General features: G+C 41.5%; 2 protein-coding genes across 2 annotated transcripts; one reads left to right on the top strand and one right to left on the bottom strand.

Moving 5' to 3' along the window:
• The first annotated feature begins 3,673 nt into the window (after positions 1 to 3,673).
• Positions 3,674 to 14,511, top strand: LOC121607887 (monoacylglycerol lipase ABHD2-like). The gene is made up of 11 exons (XM_041938912.1): positions 3,674 to 3,828; positions 4,308 to 4,384; positions 4,994 to 5,224; positions 6,183 to 6,358; positions 6,822 to 6,989; positions 7,347 to 7,530; positions 7,754 to 7,846; positions 8,568 to 8,669; positions 8,776 to 8,845; positions 9,864 to 9,948; positions 11,679 to 14,511. The coding sequence occupies exons 3-11, from the start codon at positions 5,013 to 5,015 to the stop codon at positions 11,903 to 11,905; spliced, it is 1,317 nt and encodes a 438-aa protein (XP_041794846.1). The 5' UTR covers positions 3,674 to 3,828; positions 4,308 to 4,384; positions 4,994 to 5,012; the 3' UTR covers positions 11,906 to 14,511.
• Positions 14,512 to 15,077: 566 nt separating this feature from the next.
• On the bottom strand, positions 15,078 to 21,664 carry LOC121608345 (retinaldehyde-binding protein 1-like). The gene is made up of 8 exons (XM_041939600.1): positions 21,634 to 21,664; positions 20,400 to 20,443; positions 18,778 to 18,906; positions 17,961 to 18,165; positions 17,266 to 17,444; positions 16,922 to 17,080; positions 16,547 to 16,657; positions 15,078 to 16,265 (listed from the first exon to the last, which is right to left on the bottom strand). The coding sequence occupies exons 2-8, from the start codon at positions 20,409 to 20,411 to the stop codon at positions 16,137 to 16,139; spliced, it is 924 nt and encodes a 307-aa protein (XP_041795534.1). The 5' UTR covers positions 20,412 to 20,443; positions 21,634 to 21,664; the 3' UTR covers positions 15,078 to 16,136.

Raw genomic sequence — 21,664 nt, forward strand, 5'->3', positions numbered from 1 at the left:
GCTGTGCTTTGATGGTCTGTTCCCGTCACATGTCCATGCTTGGTTTGTCGCTCTGTTCACATGCACGTTTTGATCAAATGCAGTCAAAAATGAGGGTTCAGTCTTGAAGCTATGCTGTGTGAAACCTATAGCCCTTCCTCCCACATACTGGACCAAAAAAAAAAAAAAAAACCTCCCCTCAGCTGACCTTTTCACATCAAAGCTAAATCTCACTCAAGCTAGACGGAGCAATACCAAGCTCCTCTTATGTTCCCACTCATTAGTTTGATGAGCAGCAGGTCAAACAGAGGGCGAATATACTGTAATAGGGGAAGTGAAGGACTCTGTGACCTCAACTCCTACTTGAGGAGATGAGAAACATAGAAATGAAAGAAAAAGTATTTCTCTTTAGGAGGTCAAATTGAATTGGGAAAAGTTTATTCCTCTTTCTGTCATTTAAATTCCTTGCAAATGTGAATGCAGAACATTATCTGGGATATTTTCTATCAAAACAAACTAAGGATATGATGGGAAATGGCAGTAAAAACAGCTCCCTCTGTTTGTGCACAAACTTTATGTTATAAAATGAGATGCTAAGAGATGGTTACAATTAGACTTTTGAATGAATTCTTACCTATTTTTAAGGTAGGTATGAACTGGAACGTCTCCTTTTTCATAGGTTTATACTTATTGAAATTAAAAGAGGTGCCATTTTCAGCAAATCAGTTTGCACTGTTTTGGCTGTTCTGCAGTGAGGGATTTGTTAAATCCTGTGTGCCGCAAATAAATAATATGCATTGTAAAACATCTAAAGCTGTTTTGTAATCCTGAACTACATTTATGAAAGAAAATCAGAAATAAATAAAACAGGGGTGACCTGGTGATTCAGGGGTTTACAGTGCTGACCATGACCTGCATCATCCCCAGGTTGAGTACAGCTGTGGATCTCTGTTGCATGTCCTTGCAAGTCAACCATGCAAAGCAGTCAACTGCCCCAGGGCCCTCAGGGGGCATGAGGGTCCCATATTCACTGTGTGCCAGTTAATTTTGTATGTCGCAAGGCTTTTTGATAATACTGTATGCACTATAAAGCACAATGTGACCTGAATGCTGAAGCCCCTAAAGTGACATCTGCATTATTACCTAATCTTGAGGTCCCTGTTTCATAGAGGAGCCAAATTAAAATCAAGTTTGATCAAGATTTTTAATGTTTCACTTTATAATGTGCTTAAATTTATTCTGATACTTATTAATAACTCCTAGATGATGCATGCAAAATGCATAGAGAGTGGGAGAAACAGGGAGTTTTTTCCCCTCGGCTCCCCACAGTGCATTAATCTAGGCTTGTCTCTCTCACCTCATTTCCTGTCATGTCTCCACTGTCAGCTATCCAATAAATCTTTTGGGATTTTTTTAATGAACCAAATTAAGCATACCACAGCATTAGATTTAGCATGCATTATTTCCCTTTCAGCTTTCTGCAGTCCATTTTGTAAAACCATATCTGTGTATACGTCTATATGTACTACAGTATGTCTTTATACACCTTCCAGAATCCCAGACTCATCCTGTCCCTTAGACATTTAATATCACCAAACTCAGACTTGAGAGCATCATAAAAAATGTTTCCAGCAGCCCAACAGCAGGTAACAAGCACAATTAGCCTCATAAATACCTGATAAAGCTTTAGAAAATGTGAAAAGTTGATGCGCACAGCAAAATGCAGGGATAAGAGAGGCTTTCCCATCCTGTAGCTCAAGATTCAGTGATTTGCTTCCTATGAAGACAATGCTTCCATCATGTTGAAGCGTGCTACAGCAAAGATGTTTAAAACCCTCTTGGTTTTTTTTGCCACAGAAAAAGAGTATTAGCAAAATCCCTAAACTGTGAAACTCAACAGGCAGAAAGAAAAAAGCTGCTTTAGCTGTACAGTCCCGAAGCCATAAGAACAGATCATGTGCACTGTGGGCGGGTTGACGTGGAGCAGCCGTCAGATGTGGTGAGACTCCACAATGGCAGCATCCTCTGATGTTCCAGCTCTATCTGACAGGGCTCCTTCTCATGACTGGCCCTCACTAAGTCTGAGCCAGAGGTTAATGATGGTTTGATGGAACTTCAATGTGACAGAAGCCTGTTTGATACTAATCCTCAATGTGGAGCGCAGCATAATCCTGTAAACTCAAACCTTGTGAAAATGGGCCATAGCTAAAGGGGAAAACTACGGACTCAAGGAATTTATCAGAGAATTCAGAAATCTGTAACTGGTGTGAATTTCCACTTCTGTCTCCCACACAAAAACAAGATCAAGCCCCTTTCACTTCTGACTTCATCTGGAAACACGAGCCAGGATTCACACTTATAAGCAACGTCATAGACAAAGAAGTGAAAATGATTGAAGAGGGTAGTGTACATTCCTGTGGTTTCATTTCTTTGGAAGAAAAAATCCTACAGTGGAGCTGAAACCTCATTTGGATGTTCATAGTTCATACAGCTGTTTTTGCTCAAAAGGTTCATTAAAATTGTGCCAAACCAAATGGGTGCAACAACATGAACTGAAGTGTGGGCTCTCTAGTTTATCCGGCAGTAAAGATATACACTGTATGTGTGTAAAGAAATATAATGAATTCAGATAAGCAAATCAGATTTTCTTCTAAAGAGTGACCTTCTCATTTAATTGCTCATCTGCACCTTTAACTATCAACGTCAGTTAAAACTCAGACATGTGGCCGCATTTGTAAAAAAAAAAAAAAAAAAAACATATCATGTATCTAATATAGATATATTAGATTATCACTTTCACTTTATTATCTATACTGTTGTTGAATTGTGTGATTCCTCAAAGATTGTTGCTAAATTTAAAATATTATGTTAGTGGTTTGGTAATTGTTGGGTAGATTACTGTGAAACAATGTGAGATGTGTGATAACTATGTCATAAACAAATTAAATAATAAACATAAACTGTATTATTATAAACCTATAATCAACTTCAGAGTGATACTTCACAAATATCAGTAAAAATATATTAACAGCATGACTAGGTCACAATGAATGAAAATGAAGTCATCATACTGCTGCGTCCCATTAGTGAATAGCGCCCTCCAGTGGTTAAAAACACGATGGACGCGTGTCTGATCACTGGAAAGTGAAGTAAGTCAACGCAACTAACAGTCAATCTACCTGCATTTTTAATCTCTTATGGTATCACATATACTATAACGTGAAACATTATTATGAAATTTACATATACAAAAAGATCTTTGTGTGAGAAGTTGTAAGTTTGTATGCTCTCATACAGTTATATAATACTCTAGATATTAGTTTTTATTCTAGAATAATATGCCATATTGTGTATGTAAATGGTTTTTGTGTGTGTTAAACTGTGGGCCTACAGTGGTGTACAACAGGCGGGCATGGGTCTGCTCAATGGAACCGCAGCATGTTACTGTAAGTTGGACCGCTGTAGTTTCTGTGAAGTAGGAAGTAAGGTACACCACTGTTAGTCATGCTGCCTTCCCGTGCCGTCGGATGTCCTGCTTCAAAAACTCGACGAGGGCGGAAACCCAAATAGGCTATGACTAAAGGCAAAAGGATTAAATGCGTGCATGGGCGCTGATAACTGGCTTATGCGCACACGGAAAGTGATGCAAATAAGAAGCTAAAGTCTGTTATTTTCATTCCTGGCTGAAGTTAAAAATTGTATGCCTAAAGTCGGAGCTTGGTAAGAACACGTGAATGCACCCTGAGCTCCCTGGTCAGTCCCTCTGTTGTAAACAGACGGTGTCCAGAGACGGAGCTGAACTCCGGGTGGATCCGACCAGAACCGGGGCAGACTATACAAAACGCGATGGTAAGACCGAAAATGGTGTCTGTGGACTTAAAAAATGTATATATACTTCACGTAATGTCCGTTTAGTGTTCCTGTTTGTTGAGGTCTTCGGTTTCACCTCGACCCCCTTTGGAAACAGTTTTACCTGAGTGACAAAAGAGTAGAAGAAACTGAGGGCAGGGACACCTGTGACTGATATTTAAGCGAACATAGCCGGCTGTTTGTTCCAGTTTCTACTAGTTTTAGTCGTGACGGTTTTGTCCAAAGTACTTTTTTGAAGTTAGAATTGCGAGTGGCGTGCGAGTATCCGCGCGGATAACTAAAGTAGGCCCATCTATCTATCTATCTATCTATCTATCTATCTATCTATCTATCTATCTATCTATCTATCTATCTATCTATCTAGCGAATAACACGATGTTTTTTCAGCTTCCTCTTGTAGTTTTTGTTGAATTGAATCCACTAAGTTGTTACTGAGGAGGTTTAACTGTGTTTTCCAGCACTGAGAGTACACCATCGCACTTTGCGTTAAAAAAGGAGGGACCACGACCACTGTTTCTTCTTCAAAGCCAACAAGGTGGGCCACAGCGGTTGAAATCATGCCTAATGCTATTAAGTGTCCAGAAGGAATTGATCAATATGAGTTGTACGATGGTCAATATCAGTATCAGCGCTTTACAATTGAATCATCCAATACCTGCTATATTATGCCAAGAGCCAGTGTTTCTACATGTTGTTCCACATATTGTAGGTTTGCTGCAGAGATTCTGACACAGCCCTCAGACCAACATGAGAAAGTAAAACTTCCCACTGACCTCAGACCATGGACATGTATCCAGGGCCCGCAGCTCTCTGAAGAGAGAAAGTGCCTTTTTTTGCCCATGGACTAACATACAGCACCAGTTGACTCTGAGATAAACAGTCAGAAATTAATAAAAAATTAAAGAGAGTTTAGTTTTACAGACTGTTTAATGTAGATTTTGTCTGGTGGAAATCTGCAAAATAGCAGCAGGAGTCTTACAGGTTGATATCTGATTTTTATCTAATAAGGCCAAAACCATCAAGGGAAAACTGATACACAGTATTTGTTGGTCTAGTTCTATTTTTATTAGTAATTTTGTGCTGTCTAATTCCACCTCCTGTAAGCTCTTAAGTCTTTTTAACTTTCCTAACACGCTGCATATAGGTCCTCTCCCGTGTCCACGATGACGACCCTCCAGGACGGTGACATGAACACCATCGGCCCGGAGCTGCCCGCCATGTTCGATGGCATGAAGTTGGCAGCCGTGGCAACTGTCCTCTACATCATCGTCCGCTGTCTGAACCTGAAGAGTACCACAGCACCACCAGAGACCACCTACCAGGCTACACCGCTCAGCCGCTACCTTCTCAAGTCCTGCCCGATGCTCACCAAAGAGTGAGTGTTTATCTTTATCTAGTCCCAGTTTTAAAGTGTAGGAACACTGGATGAATTCTGCATTGTTCATCAGCGTCTTGATCACCTGAGATACAGCTGCCACATCATCTGCATTATCTTTCTGCCTAATCATCTGGCTAATCAACAATTAAGCCTGCTGCTATCTTATGACCAGTGATAGAAGGGAGGTCACAACAGAGGAGATAGATAAAGAGTTCATACTGTGAGGTTCACTTACATGGCTTTTCAAGACTGCTGCGAAAACAAGTAATGGAACATTCGACAGAATAATTTAGAAAAACTTTAGACTTGACATGTCATTAGTGACTATATCTTGTTGACTTTGGTGTGACCTTAGAGAATTCATTTTCACTCTATTTAGTCTTCCCACACAGTGAGGAGAAAGAGCAGAAAAACAGATGGAGAGCAGCGAAAGTTGGAAAAAAACAGCTCACTTCTTTCTAACCCAACACCACCAGATTTTTTTCATTTCCAAACTTGTAGCCCCCGACCCAGGTGACTCTGAGACAAGTGGCACCACTTGAGGCAGTTTGTCAGATCACAAAAGGCTGCATGCTTTTTTCACATATATAGTGGCACTCCCAAAGACAAACAGACTTTGTGTAATCAACAAACATCGACTGTGTAAAATATGTTTAATAAAGCTAATGCTAAAGGTCTCTTTATGCCAAATGAACATACATGAGCAAGTACATGGGAACAAGGTGCCTAGAGTTATGTAAATTGGCAATATGAAACCGTCAACTACAAATAAAAATAATCTCTAGCTCAGAGTCAGAATGACTGATGGTGCCTGTAGATTTGTTTGCCACCTCCTATAGTTAGAGTGGTGTGTGTGCCTGTCTGTAGTTGAATAATCTTTGCTAAGACTGTGTTAAACATCTTCAGGAGAGAGCTCACGGCTGTAATGTAATATGGAGCTCGTCCTTCTCTTCAGATACATTCCTCCCTTGCTGTGGGGTAAGAGTGGTCATCTGCAGACAGCTCTGTATGGCAAGATGGGACGCGTCAACACCCCAACGCCCTGCGGGGTCCGCAAGTTCCTCCCAATGCAGGACGGGGCCACAGCGACCTTTGACCTCTTCGAAGCACTCGGAGATCACAGCACAGGAGGTCAGATAGAAGCACTAGTCTGTCGGGTAAAGCCGCAAAGCAGCTGGCTTTGAATTTACTGCATGTTTAGGATTTAGTCACACAACTGCTGATCTTCTTTCATATGTTGAAAGCTTTATTTTTGAAGACCTTGCTAGTTGTTGACTTGTTAAGCTGTTTTTATTTACATGTCTTTCCTCCTGAGTTTTCATGTGCTTGTTTGGGTAGTGAGCACATTAGCCTCAAGTAACAATCAGCTCATACTACAGTATGCACGAGCAGGAAGACCGCTAATGAACTCCCTCGAGTGAAAATGCCATGCATTTTAGCAGCCAATTAAATCAACATGCAAACACACACACAAACACATATGCACATACACACACACACACACACACACACACACACACACACTCATAGCATCCATTTTATGCCCACACATGACTTCACTTTGTATGCTTGTGTGTCTGTGTGTGTGTGTCAGATGACATTACCATGGTAATCTGCCCTGGGATCGGTAACCATAGCGAGAAGAACTACATTCGGACCTTTGTGGATCACTCCCAGCGGCAGGGTTATCGCTGTGCCGTCCTCAACCACCTGGGAGCTCTGCCCAACATGGAGCTCACCTCGCCGCGCATGTTTACCTACGGTAACCAGGGAAACATCACATGGTAGTCAGTGATTTATTGGTTACATGTTACAGTCCAAAGCATAAAGAGGAAGTTGACGTCACTGCATTTTTTATGTTGGATTGTGAAAGAGAACTAAAGTCAGTGGAAACAAAGCAAAGAGAGTCAACTTTGCAACACATGAACACACTGAGAAAAGCTTATTTTACGACCTGGAAGGAGACAGTGAATAGGGGAAGTATGGAAGATCTTTAGTGGAAGGGGCAGCAGAATCAGAGCCTTTAAATTAAAACAAAACTTTTAAATTATTTAACCATCCAATCTAATCTCATACTTAAGCACTACGACCGTTGTAAAAGTGTCTGTCTTTTCTTCAGGTTGTACCTGGGAGTTTGCAGCAATGGTGGGTTACATCAAGCGAGCTCTTCCCCAGACACTGCTGGTGGTCGTGGGCTTCAGCCTGGGGGGAAACATAGTCTGTAAGTTCCTGGGTGAGAACAGATCGAACCAGGACCGAGTGCTCTGCTGTGTCAGCGTCTGTCAGGGTTACAGCGCCCTCAGGTTGGTTGAATGCAGGACAAACAAATCAACAGACCCAGACCTGGATGTGACTAAAAATGCATAGATTAGGATACTGGAGTGGTATTAAAATGTCAGTCCCATTTCTAAAACAGTTTTTCAAAACCTTTGAATATACATTATGATATACATTAGAATATACATTATTTTGAGTCTTACGTCCAGACCATAATGTCTGTGCATTTATGCATCTGTGTGTTTGTAGGGCCCAGGAAACATTCCTCCAGTGGGATCAGTGCCGGAGGCTCTACAACTTTGTGTTAGCGGACAACATGAAGAAGCTCATCCTGTCACACAGGTGGAGAAACAGCTTGTGCAGATACAGATAAATTCATCACTCATCATACTGTACACACATTGTGGCATTGCTTTGCTCTGGTGTGACTATCAGAAAGCAACCAGACAAAGCTTGGATCTTGCTTTCTTAAAGTTGTTTTCTCTACATTAATTGTTGCAGCAGATTTCAGTGTCAAGAAAGTTGGTGACAACACAGCAAGATTTTCACTCTATTTAGTCTTCCCACACAGTGAGGAGAAAGAGCTGAAAAACAGATGGAGAGCAGCGAAACAGCTCACTTCTTTCTAACCGAACACCACCAGATTTTTTTCACTTCCAAACTTGTAGTCTCGCGACCCAAGTGACTCTGAGACAAGTGACATCACTTGAGGCAGTTTGTCAGATCACAAAAGGCTGCATGCTTTTTTCACATATATAGTGGCACTCCCAAAGACAAACAGACTTTGTGTAATCGACAGATATCGACTGTGTAAACTATGTTTACTGAAGCTAAGACCTTTGCTAAAGCAAAGGTCTCTTTATGCCAAAAGATCCTGCTGTCTGCTGGTCTAGTGTAGAGAGGAAATCCTTCCTAGATGTCAGTCACATGCTGAAAAATTAGGCTAATTGTGTGAATTCCATCAGCCATGACTTGGGGTTGGTGTGTTATAAAGGTGTGTGTCTAACAGCCATTTAGCTTCCTGCCCTTATTTGTCTAAAGCCTTTTTTGTTTTGCTCAACAGGAGCAGTTTGCTTGGCTTGAACTCCAGCAACATCGGCGACGCAGACCTGAACAGACTGTACGCAGCCACATCTCTGATGCAGATCGATGACAGCATCATGAGGTGAGGTTTAGGTGGATTTTGGCTTAGATTTTGGCCGCTGATAGCTGCTCCAGTCTCCGCAGCTCAGATCTCTGCCACTGATGTTATCGCACGATTTGTACTGCAGAAAATTTCACGGCTACAGCTCGTTGAAGGAGTACTACGAGAAGGAAAGCTGTGTGCACTACATCCACAACGTGAGTGACAAGCGTGTAAACGTTTGTACAGAAAGCTTGATTCGACATTCAGTTTGGTTTACTTTGATGTACTGCTAATATCAATACTTCTACTACTGCGTTTACCTCTGCTATGCCTTTAGTAATAATATGTGTCTTATATACTATATCTTTAACTAGTAGCACGTCTCTACTACTTTTCTGTTATTAGACCAACTTTTCTACTATAACAACCATCAGGACTTCTAATAGCGCTGAGCCTAATATAACCCTTGCTGCTCTTGCTTATGCTACTGCTTCTGCTATTACCATTATTTGCTTCCTCTTTGGGAGTTAGATGAGAAGGCTGATACCATCTCATGTCTTTGCATTATCAATGGAGCTACAACCAGGAGCTGTTTAGCTTTGCTTAGCATAAAGGCTGGAAGCATGAAGCAAATAGCTAGTCTATCTCTGCTCAAAGCTCTAACAACTACATACCAGCACCTGTGGTGATCAGTAGTTAACACATTGTATCTTGCTTAGAGGAAATTATGTGGTTTAACAAACCGGAGTGTCTTTGCTGGTTGCCTGGCAACATCAATACCCCTGTCATTCTCCCGAAACCACAAACTGTCATCTTGAGCTAGGCAGTCTTCACTCTTGATGCTGAGCTAAGCTAATAGCCTGCTTGCTGTAGGTCTGCACTGAAAGCACAGACATGAGAGTGGTATTCATCCTCTCATCTAACTCTTAGAAGAAGATGAATAAGCGCAAAAATGTCAATTCATTTTATGTATGAGTGAATTAAAAAAACACTTTTTTTTTTTTACTGCTGCAGCTGAAGTTACCTGGCCTACTACTACTGCTTCTAACACCATTACTTCTGCTTTTACTGTTGCTTCTACTACTGGTACCACTACGACTGCTGCACTACGCTGACTAACCCACTTTTATAACATCTTCCACTAATACTACTACTATTACCACTGCTGCTGCTCCTTCCAGAAGCAGTGTGCGAGCAAAGTCACTCAGAAACAAACTGTCGTTTCATGTCCAGGTGACTGTGCCTCTTCTCCTGGTGAACTCCTCAGACGACCCGCTAGTTCATCAGTCGCTCCTGGCTATTCCACGCACGCTCGCAGGTTTGTCTTAATAGACAAGAATCATTCATCGCTGTTAGATAAGCAGAAGTATTTGGGGTATAATGTGAAGGTGTATATTGCTTTGGTCATGATATAGTTACTCATCAATAACAGTAATATGAGGTATTTTGAGTGTTTCACCCAAATGGATTTTGTAGATTAAAAACAGTCATATGGAAGTCTGTAAGTATAATCTCCTCCTCCACACATCTAATTATGCAGCAAAGTGTGAAGGGTTAACTAAACTGTTGCTATAACGGCTCATATGTTGTTTGTTTTGAATATTTTGCGTGTTTCCTCGATGACTGCAACATTAAAACTTTGTCCTCAGGCTAGTGTAGAGCAAATGAACCCGTTGTCCTCCCTCCACTGGAGCTAGACACTGGAGTCTTAAGTGTTGATAAAGTCTTGTCGCGGCTATCTGCCCAACACCGCCCAGCACAGACAGTCTTGTTGAATTTTTCAGGGCCATGTGATACACCTGGGCAGAATTATATTTTTTTCTTTAAAATTTTCTCATCATTACTTAAAATGACTCAGTTGTAGTTATTTATACAAGGTCCAAACTTTTCAAGTAATGTTTTCAGCTGTCTTCTCTAGTTTTTAAGATGTGTTTTCTTGAAAATTTGGCTTTTCAAAGAATAGATTTGGTGACAATATTTGGATATTGTATTATAGTTAGAGACATGGTGCAGGTTTTGCTTCCAAGTAAAGTAACCCCCAATATCCAGTTGATTTGAAGCATGTTTATGTGTGTGTTTGTAGGCACACACACACACATAAACAGGAGAAAGTGTTTAGGTGGTGTAGCGTAACAGAAAGGGAAAGAGGCTGGCGTCTCCAAACGTTTTGGCCACTGGCCTCACAGTCAGTCACCGAGCCAGTTTAATGATACCTCCACAAAGCAGGAGAGCTTAATTATTTACCTTCACGCTGACAAGAACAGGGTGCCTTTAATTACCAAATGGCTCGAGATGTTGGGGCCACTGCGCAGCACTGTGAAATCAGGGAGTTTACCTTTACCAATGATTTAACTGTTATTATGCTATTAAAGCTCCAGTAAACGATCATTTTGGTTATAACATTGACTCAGATCCCTGCACAGTAAAATAGGGTTAGGGTTAGGAGCTGTACGGAGCGTTATAGCGTCTTTCAGGTGATTGTTTTGCACTCTTGAAACTTCACTGTGTTGGTTCACTCTCAGTGTTCTCACAGAGTTTTTCTAAAAACTCACTGTAAACCACCAGTTCTTCACCAGGCAGCAGACGGACGAAGTTAGCGACTAGTTGGTGAACATAGTGGAGCATTTAGGAGCTAAAGAGCCAGATATTTCCCTCAGGAGTTGGTTGAGACCGAAACAGAGCTAAAAGAAGAGTAAATATTGGAAATATTTCAATTGAGTCAGTTTGCTTGCAAGAATGAGATGATTCCTTCATTTTCAGATGATATTGGAGCCAGTATATTTAGCAGGACTAAGTCCAGAGTAACTGGACTTGCTTTATATTATTGAATTCTTACATCCTGGTGATTGGTTCATGGCATCGGTAGCTCATAAGGCTCGTTCACAGACAACCCAAAGCAGCGTCATCTTCCTGTCACAGTCACTTCCACTATGCCTCAGCAGCTGTTTGGAGCGTTGAATGGGCTGACACTAAGTTAGATGTGAGCCATACTTCAATAGTAAATACTGCTAAATAAAATAAAAATACTCCTTCTCGTTCTGTCTGTAGAAAAGATGCCCAATGTGATATTTGCCCTGACCCAACACGGAGGCCACCTGGGCTTCTTTGAGGGAGCCGTGCTGTTCCCTCAGCCCCTCACCTGGATGGACAAGGTCATAGTCGAGTACACCGACGCCATCTGCCACTGGGAGAAGGACCGGCCGGCCTGCCAGAGGAGCAGCCACCAGGACGTGAACTCCTACCTGCAGAGCACAGGAGTAACACTCAGCGGGTAACAAAGACGCCTGGACACAAAACAACAGACCAAAACTACAAAAAGACACAGACACACACTCAGTGTTTTGTAACGATGATCGTACATATCATATCAGTAGGTAGGAAATCACTAAATGAATTAGAAAAGGCAGGCCGAGTGGAAGTGAGTTCACCAAGAAGTAAATTGAAACTTACATCAGATAATAATACTGGAAAATGTCATATGACCCCACGGTGAGGTGTTTCTTCCTCGTTTTCTCATTTAGCCTCCATGTAACACAGCTTCACGCTCTGCTGGTCTTTGGCAGCTGCTGCTTCTTAGGTTTGGACAGCAGGGTGACCTTTGACCTGCGTGTAGAAAGAAGACAAAAGTACTTTTCCACATGTTGCTACTTCTTAGATACTGCAATGAAGGGTTCAAGTTCAAAACCAGATATCTCTGCTTATTTTCCTAAATCATATTTTTTTGTGCACTCCAGGGAATCTCAGTCAAACTGGTCTTTTCATAAGATATCTCAAAATATTTTAAAAATTGGGATGTTTTTTATGTTTGTGTGCATTCAAGTGGCATTGGTTTATTCATTACAAAAATGACATTTATCTGTTTTTGCAGTTGAACTCTTCAAATGTTCATAAGCCAGCTTACATTCAAATTATACATCTAGTGTAAATCAGAAAAACTGGAAAATCATCTTAGTGAAGCGCGAAGGACATTTTTATTTAGCAAATAGTCTGAAGCCTTAAAAACCATAACCATAATATGCACTTCAGAATATGTCTGATGACCAACATCTGTCACATTTTGCATATTATTGTTACGTAGTTAAAAGAATTGAACTTGTAAAGCTCATGACCAGATTGAAGTGCCTTAATGTAAATATGAATCTGCCGCAAATTTGGTTTCTGGCTTCTCACGAATCATTGTGCTACCTCTGATAAGCAGCAGTATGTCATGATTTATGGTTTACAGTGATGATTTCCAGCTGTTGTTAAGGCTCAACATATCGTCTGTCGTGTTCGGTCAAAATCTTGAGTTCCTTGATATGATATAATATGAACTTGTTTATTTCCAATCAGAGAATTTAGCTTTTTTTATTGCAGGAAAATGTGTTAAATAACACCCAATTTGGTTTATTTATATACATATTGAGGCATCACTGTGCTCATTTTGACACCACTCTCCAGCTTTTCACTGTAAATTTCCGTTGTGTGCGGTGGACCATCAGCCGGTGTTGTTGCTGCTGACCTTCAAAGTAAAGGAATCAGGGTGTCAGATTTTTAAAGAGGTTTAACAGTTGCACAAACACAGACACCAAGAAATGGTTATCTTTGGTTTTGTGGGGTTTTTCTAACAGTGTAGTGGGTTGTTGAGAGGATTTATGGGCAGTTCATACAAACTGGCGCTAACATTGTACTGCTCAAGGTCAGCTTGTCATATTCCAACTAATAGTTCCACGGTACCTTAAAATCAGCAGTAACAGCAGCACTGTAACACCTCGTGCAATAGCATGAGGATGGTCAGGCAGTTTAATTTTCCTAAATGCTGCTCTGATTATTACCACAGAAAAGCTTTTACAATTTTACAATCCAGGACACAAGATGCTGAAAACACATACGTGACTGAGGGGCTGTTGAGGACAGAGCTGGGTCAAATCGTGTTTACAGACACTTTCAACAGAAAGGAGAGAAGAGAGTGCAAATGGGACACAAACAGTAAGCGTATTAAATAAGAAATCCAATTGTGGACTCTCAATTTATGCACTTACCAAACAAACGGACCAAAGCACATTTCACTTTTCAATAAAAAGTAGCTCAACCTTGAACCTTTTAATGATTCTGCTGCATTTTGGCCACATGTGACCTAAAAAAGGGTCAAATACAATGGACGTCTCATATTAGTTATTATTTTGAACAAGGAGCAATTGAAAAGTTTTGTATGTGAGGTTTTTTGGGGTTTATTTTAAGCCGCTTATTGCTAACTACTGGACGGGTGGAGTTTGCCACATAAAACAGAGAAATGAATAAGTATAGTGTATGGAGAAGAAAAGAACATTTTTGTTACTTTAAAACACAGAAGACATAAAAACTGCCACACAAATGTACCTCTGCTGTTTCTCATCTCATGATCAATATATTTCCACGAGAAATGTGCTGAAAAAGGTCTCAGACATGTGCAAAAGAAGAGGCAAAGTTTATGTGCTGATGTTTTATTTTGCTTTCTGTGGTTTGTTCTCTTCTGTTTTGAGAAGTGCCTATGGTGTGAATGTTTGACATTAATCATAGTTTCCTGTGAGTAACATCTTGTCAGACACTGTAAATACAGCGGACTCCACCCAAGTCCGTGCTTGTCTTATTAATCATCGTTTCAACCATCAGAACTGTAATCCTCAATCTGTCCTTCTAAAAGACTTGCAGCAGCACCGCTACTGTGTCTGTATGTGCAATATGTCCTGACTGCACTTTACTGTCTTTACAGTTCCTATTGTTCTGTTTAGCACTATAGTAAGTATCAGCATATGTGTGTAACATGTGTGATCTAATCATGTGTTTTGTTCGGATGTGGTGCACAGCCAGGACTGATTAGTCATATTTGAACTCACCCATTAAAAAATATTTTTCACATTGATTTTTTTCTGTCTGTTCATTGCAACATCTGCTAGGTTTTAGATTTCTAGCCTTGCTGTCAACAGTAATATGTCTTGTATGTGTTTAATATGAGCCACCAGTTTGGTACAGTTGAGACATTTTATAACAGCCATTGAATGGATTGCTGTGAAATATTGTACAGACATTCATAGCCCCCAGAGGATGAATCCTACTGACTCCTCCTGAGTTCCTCTGCATGAGGTTGATATGTGGCTTCGAGGGAAATGTTTCTGCCGGATGGGCCGCAATTCAATTTGGTATACACATACATGTTCAAAATACTACAGTACAAAAAACACTTTTGAACAAATACCTGCAAACCCATCAGCCTCAGCTGTAAAATGTTAGCATGCTAACATGGTGAGCATTATACCTGCTTTACATGTTAGCATGCTGACACATTTAGCTCAAAGCAGCGCTGTGTTGAAGTACGGCCTCACAGAGCTGCTAGCACGGCAGGTGACTCTGAGTCTTATTTAGATTTGGAAATTGATGCAAAGACTACAACTTACATTTATATACAGTTTATTGTACATTTATTGACAGTCTTATTGTTGCACCAGGTAGCACAGTGGGTAACACTTCATAGTATTCATACTGAAGAACAATCTAAAAAACACATGAGACACAGGCACTTGATGGAGTATCAGCCTTGTACTTGAAGGAGAGATGGGGCAGAGAGTGGAGACTGGGAAAGCTGGGGCCTGCCAGTGTTAGGACAAGCTGTGTGGGCGAACTGTGGTCCAAACAAAGCACAACTTAGCAGAGGTGAGAGACAGAAAACCCCAGTCTGCTGTTCAAAGCCAGGCGGTCAGCTTAACATGGGTGTTTTCAGTGAATGTTGCATCATTTATTCCTGTATGACATTAGATGTCATTAAATGTCATTGATTAAATACCACCTCTTGAACTGCCACTTGCTTCCATTCATTTGGGTTTGCTGTGAAAATCAATTGCAAAGCCTTGAAATCTGCCACCACTGCAGACATTCGGTCACCGTTATGTTTGGATCAGTTGTGGTGACTCAGGTGTCAGCACATGCTGTTCTGAAACCCTTCCCTGTTTGACTTTCAGTGGGCTCTGAGATCTCGTGTTTGTGAATCAGTGAAACAGCAGACATTGAAAAGACGATTGTGAATCTGGTCTTTTTGTGTGATGAAAGGTGTTTGCCAGCAAACTCTCAAATCTGGAATATCAGAGCGTCTTTGAACACATCAACAAGGAAGCGTGCGAAATGTGCGAATGTGCGAAAATAACAAATGCTGCACTCGAATAAAGGCACCTAAGTATTCAGCGTGATGGATTGCCAATTTCAAGCCAGTCTGAGAAGGCTGATTTTCACTCTAAACTTGTGTGAAGTGAAGTCAACCAAGAATCAGTTATACAGAATACTGTAGAGTGAAATAGTGACTGAGGGTGAAACTGCCTCATTCCTGCTGGTCTGTGCTTTGTCAGGACCTCTGGAAAACATCACTTGAACATCTCACACACTCGTGACCTTCATTCATAACTTTTTTTTCCTACAACCACACAGCTAGATTGGGCTTTGAGTCTCCGTTATATATAATGGCCCTTTGCCTGGTCGGTGCAAAGCAAGGGAGGACGTTTAGTCGAACAGCTTGGCTGCTGTGGCCTTGCCGTCGTACTTGGAACCTTTTCCGTCGAACTCAGAGGGAAGGATGTCAGCATCAAACTCCTTGTAGTAGTTTTCCAGCTCGTCTCCGTGGACGAAAACCTACAGCAAGAACAGCAGCTGTTAGAATCATTTGGGACTGTGGGTGTTTTCAGCACCTGACTGTCCAACATGTAAATAAAAGGACATTTAAATTGAGTGGATATCTATAACATCCTGTGGTGGAAAGTCTCTTACTCACTGAATACTCCATAAAGGTTATCATAAAGTAGCATTTTGAGGGATTATGGGTATTTAGGCATTATTGAAGTCAGCTCTGCAAACCAGAAGGAATCAGTCACTCAAACAGAAAAACACAGCTCTTCTAATCTTGTCTAACTCACTCTCTCCAGCAGCTTGCTCTTCATCAGTGGTTTGACCACATTGTAGGTGGTGGTGAAGTACCAGGGCTGGTGGATGAAGTGCACCGCTTTGAAACGAGCAGGGAATGAATCCTGGTGGGGGGAGAAAGAGTCAGATGGTTTGGTTGTAATTCTCAGAGTCCTGCAGAAAGCAGACCAAAGAGTACAAGACTGCCCTTGATGATTCCCTTTCCTACTCGACTGCTTTAATTTATGTTTGACCACTGAGCAGCTCTTCCTGCTACAGTTAAATGCCTTGCTCAGTCCTGCCTGGGTTTAGAAATTAGAAATACAGTCTTAAAAAATGAGTGTATAAAAACTTGAGCCATCTGAAAGCTTGGGCTTAGATTCTCCCACCTGCAACATGTCCACCATCTTCTTGAGCTCGGTGGGTTTGATTCCTGACGCCTGCTGCATGGTGAAGCCCTTGAAGTTCTCAATGATGCAGAACCCGTTGATCTGAGTCTCCTCGTTCTCCAGCAGCTTCTCGAGGATCACGCAGTAGGCACGCAGGATCTGAACCCACACACACACACACACACGTTCATTGGCTGCTTACTGACTGAAATCTTGTTGATATTTGTGATCACATTTTCTGTCTTCTCTTAATGGGAAATTTCATTTACATGAAAGGAGAGTTCTGAAATATGCTTCTCCAGGTGCATTGTGGGATATGTGGTCGCCCAGAACCACTCGCTCACCTCATCGAAGGTGATCTCCTCGTAGTCCCAGTTCTCAATGTTGAAGAGCAGAACCACGCGGCCGTACTTGTCTCTGCTGGGCAGGATGCCGGGATACCCGGCCTCGATGGTGCTGCGTACGGCCTCAGGGGTCAGGTTCTCAAACAGCTCGGGGTAATCCTTCCTGAAACGCACGTAGCCTGGATGGAAACACAGAAACACAAGTATTGACTGCTCATGTCATCCATTGACGAAATGACAGAGGCAAAGCAACTATGGGATAACAGTTTCCATTTTAAATGTGTAACAAATTCTATATGCTATAAATGAAAAGGTATGTTGGGTCACGTCATCCCATAATGATCCAAAGGCTGCTTCAATGGCGTTTTATGCCCTGACAATAACAAATGTATGGTGGAAACACCGAATCACTATAATTTCTTTGCATGAAAATGACTGGTTGGAAATGTTGACACATTACTTTGCAAGTGCAAAAACATAATTATTGGTATAAGACTTCAAAAACATGTCATTTGAAGCCTAAATTAACTGTTGTTGAAGAACTATGGAGCAGTGTGCAGCCTGTCTGTCTGTCCATCATTATAAAATACTCCAGACACCAGACTCATACACACAGGATCGTGGGTTTGTTATTGCTTTCTTCTTGTTGGATTCTTAGATATAATCAGGAGAGACCGTTCTCTCTCCTGACGTACCCTTCATGAGGTCGAAGGCTCTGGGCACGTCGTACTTCCTGGCTCGGATGAAGCGGATCAGCAAGCTGTCTGGTTTCTCCCCAAACGTGTCCTGCACCCCCTTGGCCACGTCGTCACCTCCATCTGCCTTCTCCTTAATCATGTCTCGCAGCTCCTTCACCGCCGCCACCCGCTTCTCGTCTGTCTCGTTCAGCTCGTCCTTGGCCTGCAGGGGGAGCCAGAGCAGATGGTTAGCTCACATTTTTGGATAGCTTCGGTATTATTATTATTATTATTATTATAGTCTACAGTTTACCGGCACGCTGTTTCTGTCAGTGATGAACTCAGAGGTTTGCCTTAATCAAATGTATCTGCTCAACTTAACTTAATGTGTTATCATTGCTTCCATCTGAGGTGAGAGCAGGTACGATAGCTAACTTATCCGCATAAAATGCTAGCTCGCTAGCCTAGCCAGGCTTTGACCCCCCCAAGTGTGCGATTTCCGATGTTTTCAACGCATTCTTGCATTTAATTCATTTAAATAAACATTAATCTAACTATTGGTGTGATGAAATAAAACCGTTTCTTAACTAGAGCAAAAACTGTGGCTGGTAAATACAAGCGTCAGCACTGCCAGGCTCTCTTCATCTGCCTGTGACGGCTGGTGTTGAATCATAAACTAACTTCTCTCTAAGAAAAGAATAAGATCATGAACCATAGCTTAATCCTTGCATTTATTCTACAAGTAAGTGTAGTTATTATGTCATTATGGGTATAAATTGAAAGTAACTGTGTTTTGGGACCAGATTTTTCTGACTTGTTCAACATGTCTGGCTACCTTCTGCTTGGTGTGGTCCGGCAGGCTGGCACAGGCTCCAAACACTGGCCCGTGGTCCTTGACGGTGAGACGTTCCAGCTTGGCTCTGAGAGCCTGCTCCTCCTCCGACACCATACGGTAAGTTCCACTCTGAAAAGAGAGCGGTCAGTATTAATGTAAAGGCGGATGACTTACTGGGATCACTGCTACAACTGTAACACTGCTTCCAGCAGTCATTTTGACCCTAAAGACAGCTCTGCAGTGGGTCCCAGCACCACACTGCACACACTACATCGAGGGCCTTGCAACTGGCACAGCTAAATAAATATTAACATCCTTCACATGTGCTTGATGAGTCTAAATGTCTGTCATGAGCTACTTCACAAGGGCGTCATCTCAGGAGCAAAAACAAAGCAGTACATTGTGTGATTGTCTGCACAAGTTGTGTGTTATCGAGAGTACATTTTCCTTCCATTTGAGGATTTTTTCGACATTGTGCGTTCACTTTCCTCTGCATAAATGCAGAATGGTATTGATGTATCAGACAGAACAGACAGTAACTTCACCATGGTGACTTATTTTCATGCTACAACACTACATGCCTGTTTGCACTAATAATTTTGCATTGATAAAGTTTGATATTAGGATTTATATCTGTAAATATGAATGAATAGAAAAGACTACAAATATGATTCCAACATAAATTCAATATCACAAAAGGACTGAGGTTTGATATGCAGCCCCACAAGCTGCAGCTAGAAGTAGTTGATAGTAATGAGTAGAACGTGGCTGTGCTTGTTAGGTCGCAAATAACTGCCTCTGCTCTCCGTGGCTTTAAAACTTTCAGCAGGGTGTTGGCACTACTGGCCACACCTGAATAGGAAATTTCCACAGCGGACAGTTTATCATGGCAGGAAAGGCACAGGTATTATTAATACCATTAATAATGGATGCATTCCATTTCGCTGTGCCAGTTCCAGGGCCCAGGTATTGTGGGCACTCACTCACTGGCAATGGCTTAGTGGCAAATCGCACAGAGCCATCATTGATGTTAGTTACATCTGTGCCTGTCTGCTTGTAAGGACAGTTAACATTAAATCTCTACAGAGAAACTGCCTGTTAATGAGTTCATCTAAGTTTTTTCTACCGTTGAACGTTGCTTGGAACAAAAGCCAAATGCCTCCCTATGTCAATATAATTCCCTCACAAGGCTTGGTTGTGCTGTGTGAGGTTTAAAACATGTCTAATCCACATTAGAGACAAAATGCCTGTCCAGAAGTGTTCCAGGAGCATAATCAATAGGCCTCAGTGTTTGATTAATCTCCCTCACATGAGTCCAGTAAAGCCTGTAAACACACGGCGAGGACTCCCAGCAGACCTGAAGCCGGGATCAGAGATTAGCAGCTAAGGCTACTGTAGGTGCTAACAATGGGCTTTGGTCTTGAGAAATGTTGAGCTGCGGCTGAGTCCATGTTACAGGAAGAAGAATAAGTATTTATCTTGGCGACTGTTTTTTGTGTGTGAGCATTACTCAATCACAGGCCTTTCCAACTTCAACACGCCTGCTACAGCCCATAAATCCATGCAAAATGAGCAAAATCAGACCAGCGCAGTGTCAAGTATGTAAAAGGGCAAGTACTTACAACCACAGCCATATCTCCTGCTCTTTAGATCAGCTTCGTACTGTCTGCAAGGAAATGAAAGGGAAATCCCAGTGAAAAGGACAAAACAATTGGTACACTGTACTCCACATTAATCCCCCTTCATCCCACCCTCTCTGCTGCTGCAGGCTACCTCGATTCAGCTATATTTAGCACTTGGCCATTCCTGGATGATTTATCAGGAGATTTAAGGTCAAGAGCCTTTTGGTTTCATAATCAACAGGCTCACGTATGTTTGATCTCTTTAGTCTTAGTCTTTCATGCAGATAAATTCTGTGTAACCATAAACATTATGATATTCAGTTTGTATGATCCCTAAAATCAACTCAACTCAACAACTCAAATTTTAAGAATCCATTTTTTTTCTTAAAGTGTGCTGCAGCATTCGCATCATCCTCTTGTTGTAATACTAATCAATAAATGGACTGACAGACAATATTTCTGTAATGTTTAATCGATTAATCATTTCTCAAGTAGATTTATAAAGCCTAGCTCTGGCCTCTCGTCTGTCAGGTTAGTGACAGTAAACTGAATATCTGGCTTTTAGACATTTGTTCAAACAGAAGAAGCTGTTTGTAGAGGCCATTTTTTATTTGCTACCCTAGACTGGCATTTTTTAGACTAACATTATTAATCAAGAAAATAACAGCAGTTTAATTGATAATGGAAACAATTGCTGGAAATCCTGTCATCTTTGAGGATTTTTTTCACAGCTTTGACCCGCAGACAAGCATTCATGACCTTTTAAAAATGCAAGTGCTGTGAAATTTTAAATGCAGAGGTTTGTAGAGACTAAAAGACGTTCCACCTGCCATACTGTGTCTCTGTAGCGTATATTTTAAAAGCACTGCATCACCTTTACAGATATTTTTGTGTTATAACTTCCTGGAAGCCACTCAGGCGCTTAAATCCAAAGCTGCAGCACAAGAAGCACTTGCATTTTTGGGATTGTTGCTCACAGTGGGAGCACAGCTCTGAACCTTGCCAGCGTTAGTCCCATGATGCACCCACTGAGCAACATCTGACCAACAACAGTCTTCACTTCATCTCTTGACTAGGATTTAGCACTCAAATACATCAAAATGCAAGAAGAAACTTTGTTTTTGGAGTTAAGGGCAGCCAAATGTCCACGTCTTTCTTTAATTTCATGCCACTTCGTGAAAGAACATCACTTAAGAAAAGAGTGTGAAGTAGCCCATCACTGAAGGAGTCTTACCTGAGGCGGGTGTGAAGTTGCTGGCGGGGAG

Source organism: Chelmon rostratus, chromosome 6 (genome assembly GCF_017976325.1).
Source record: "Chelmon rostratus isolate fCheRos1 chromosome 6, fCheRos1.pri, whole genome shotgun sequence".
In the NCBI taxonomy this organism is placed as follows: domain Eukaryota; kingdom Metazoa; phylum Chordata; class Actinopteri; order Chaetodontiformes; family Chaetodontidae; genus Chelmon; species Chelmon rostratus.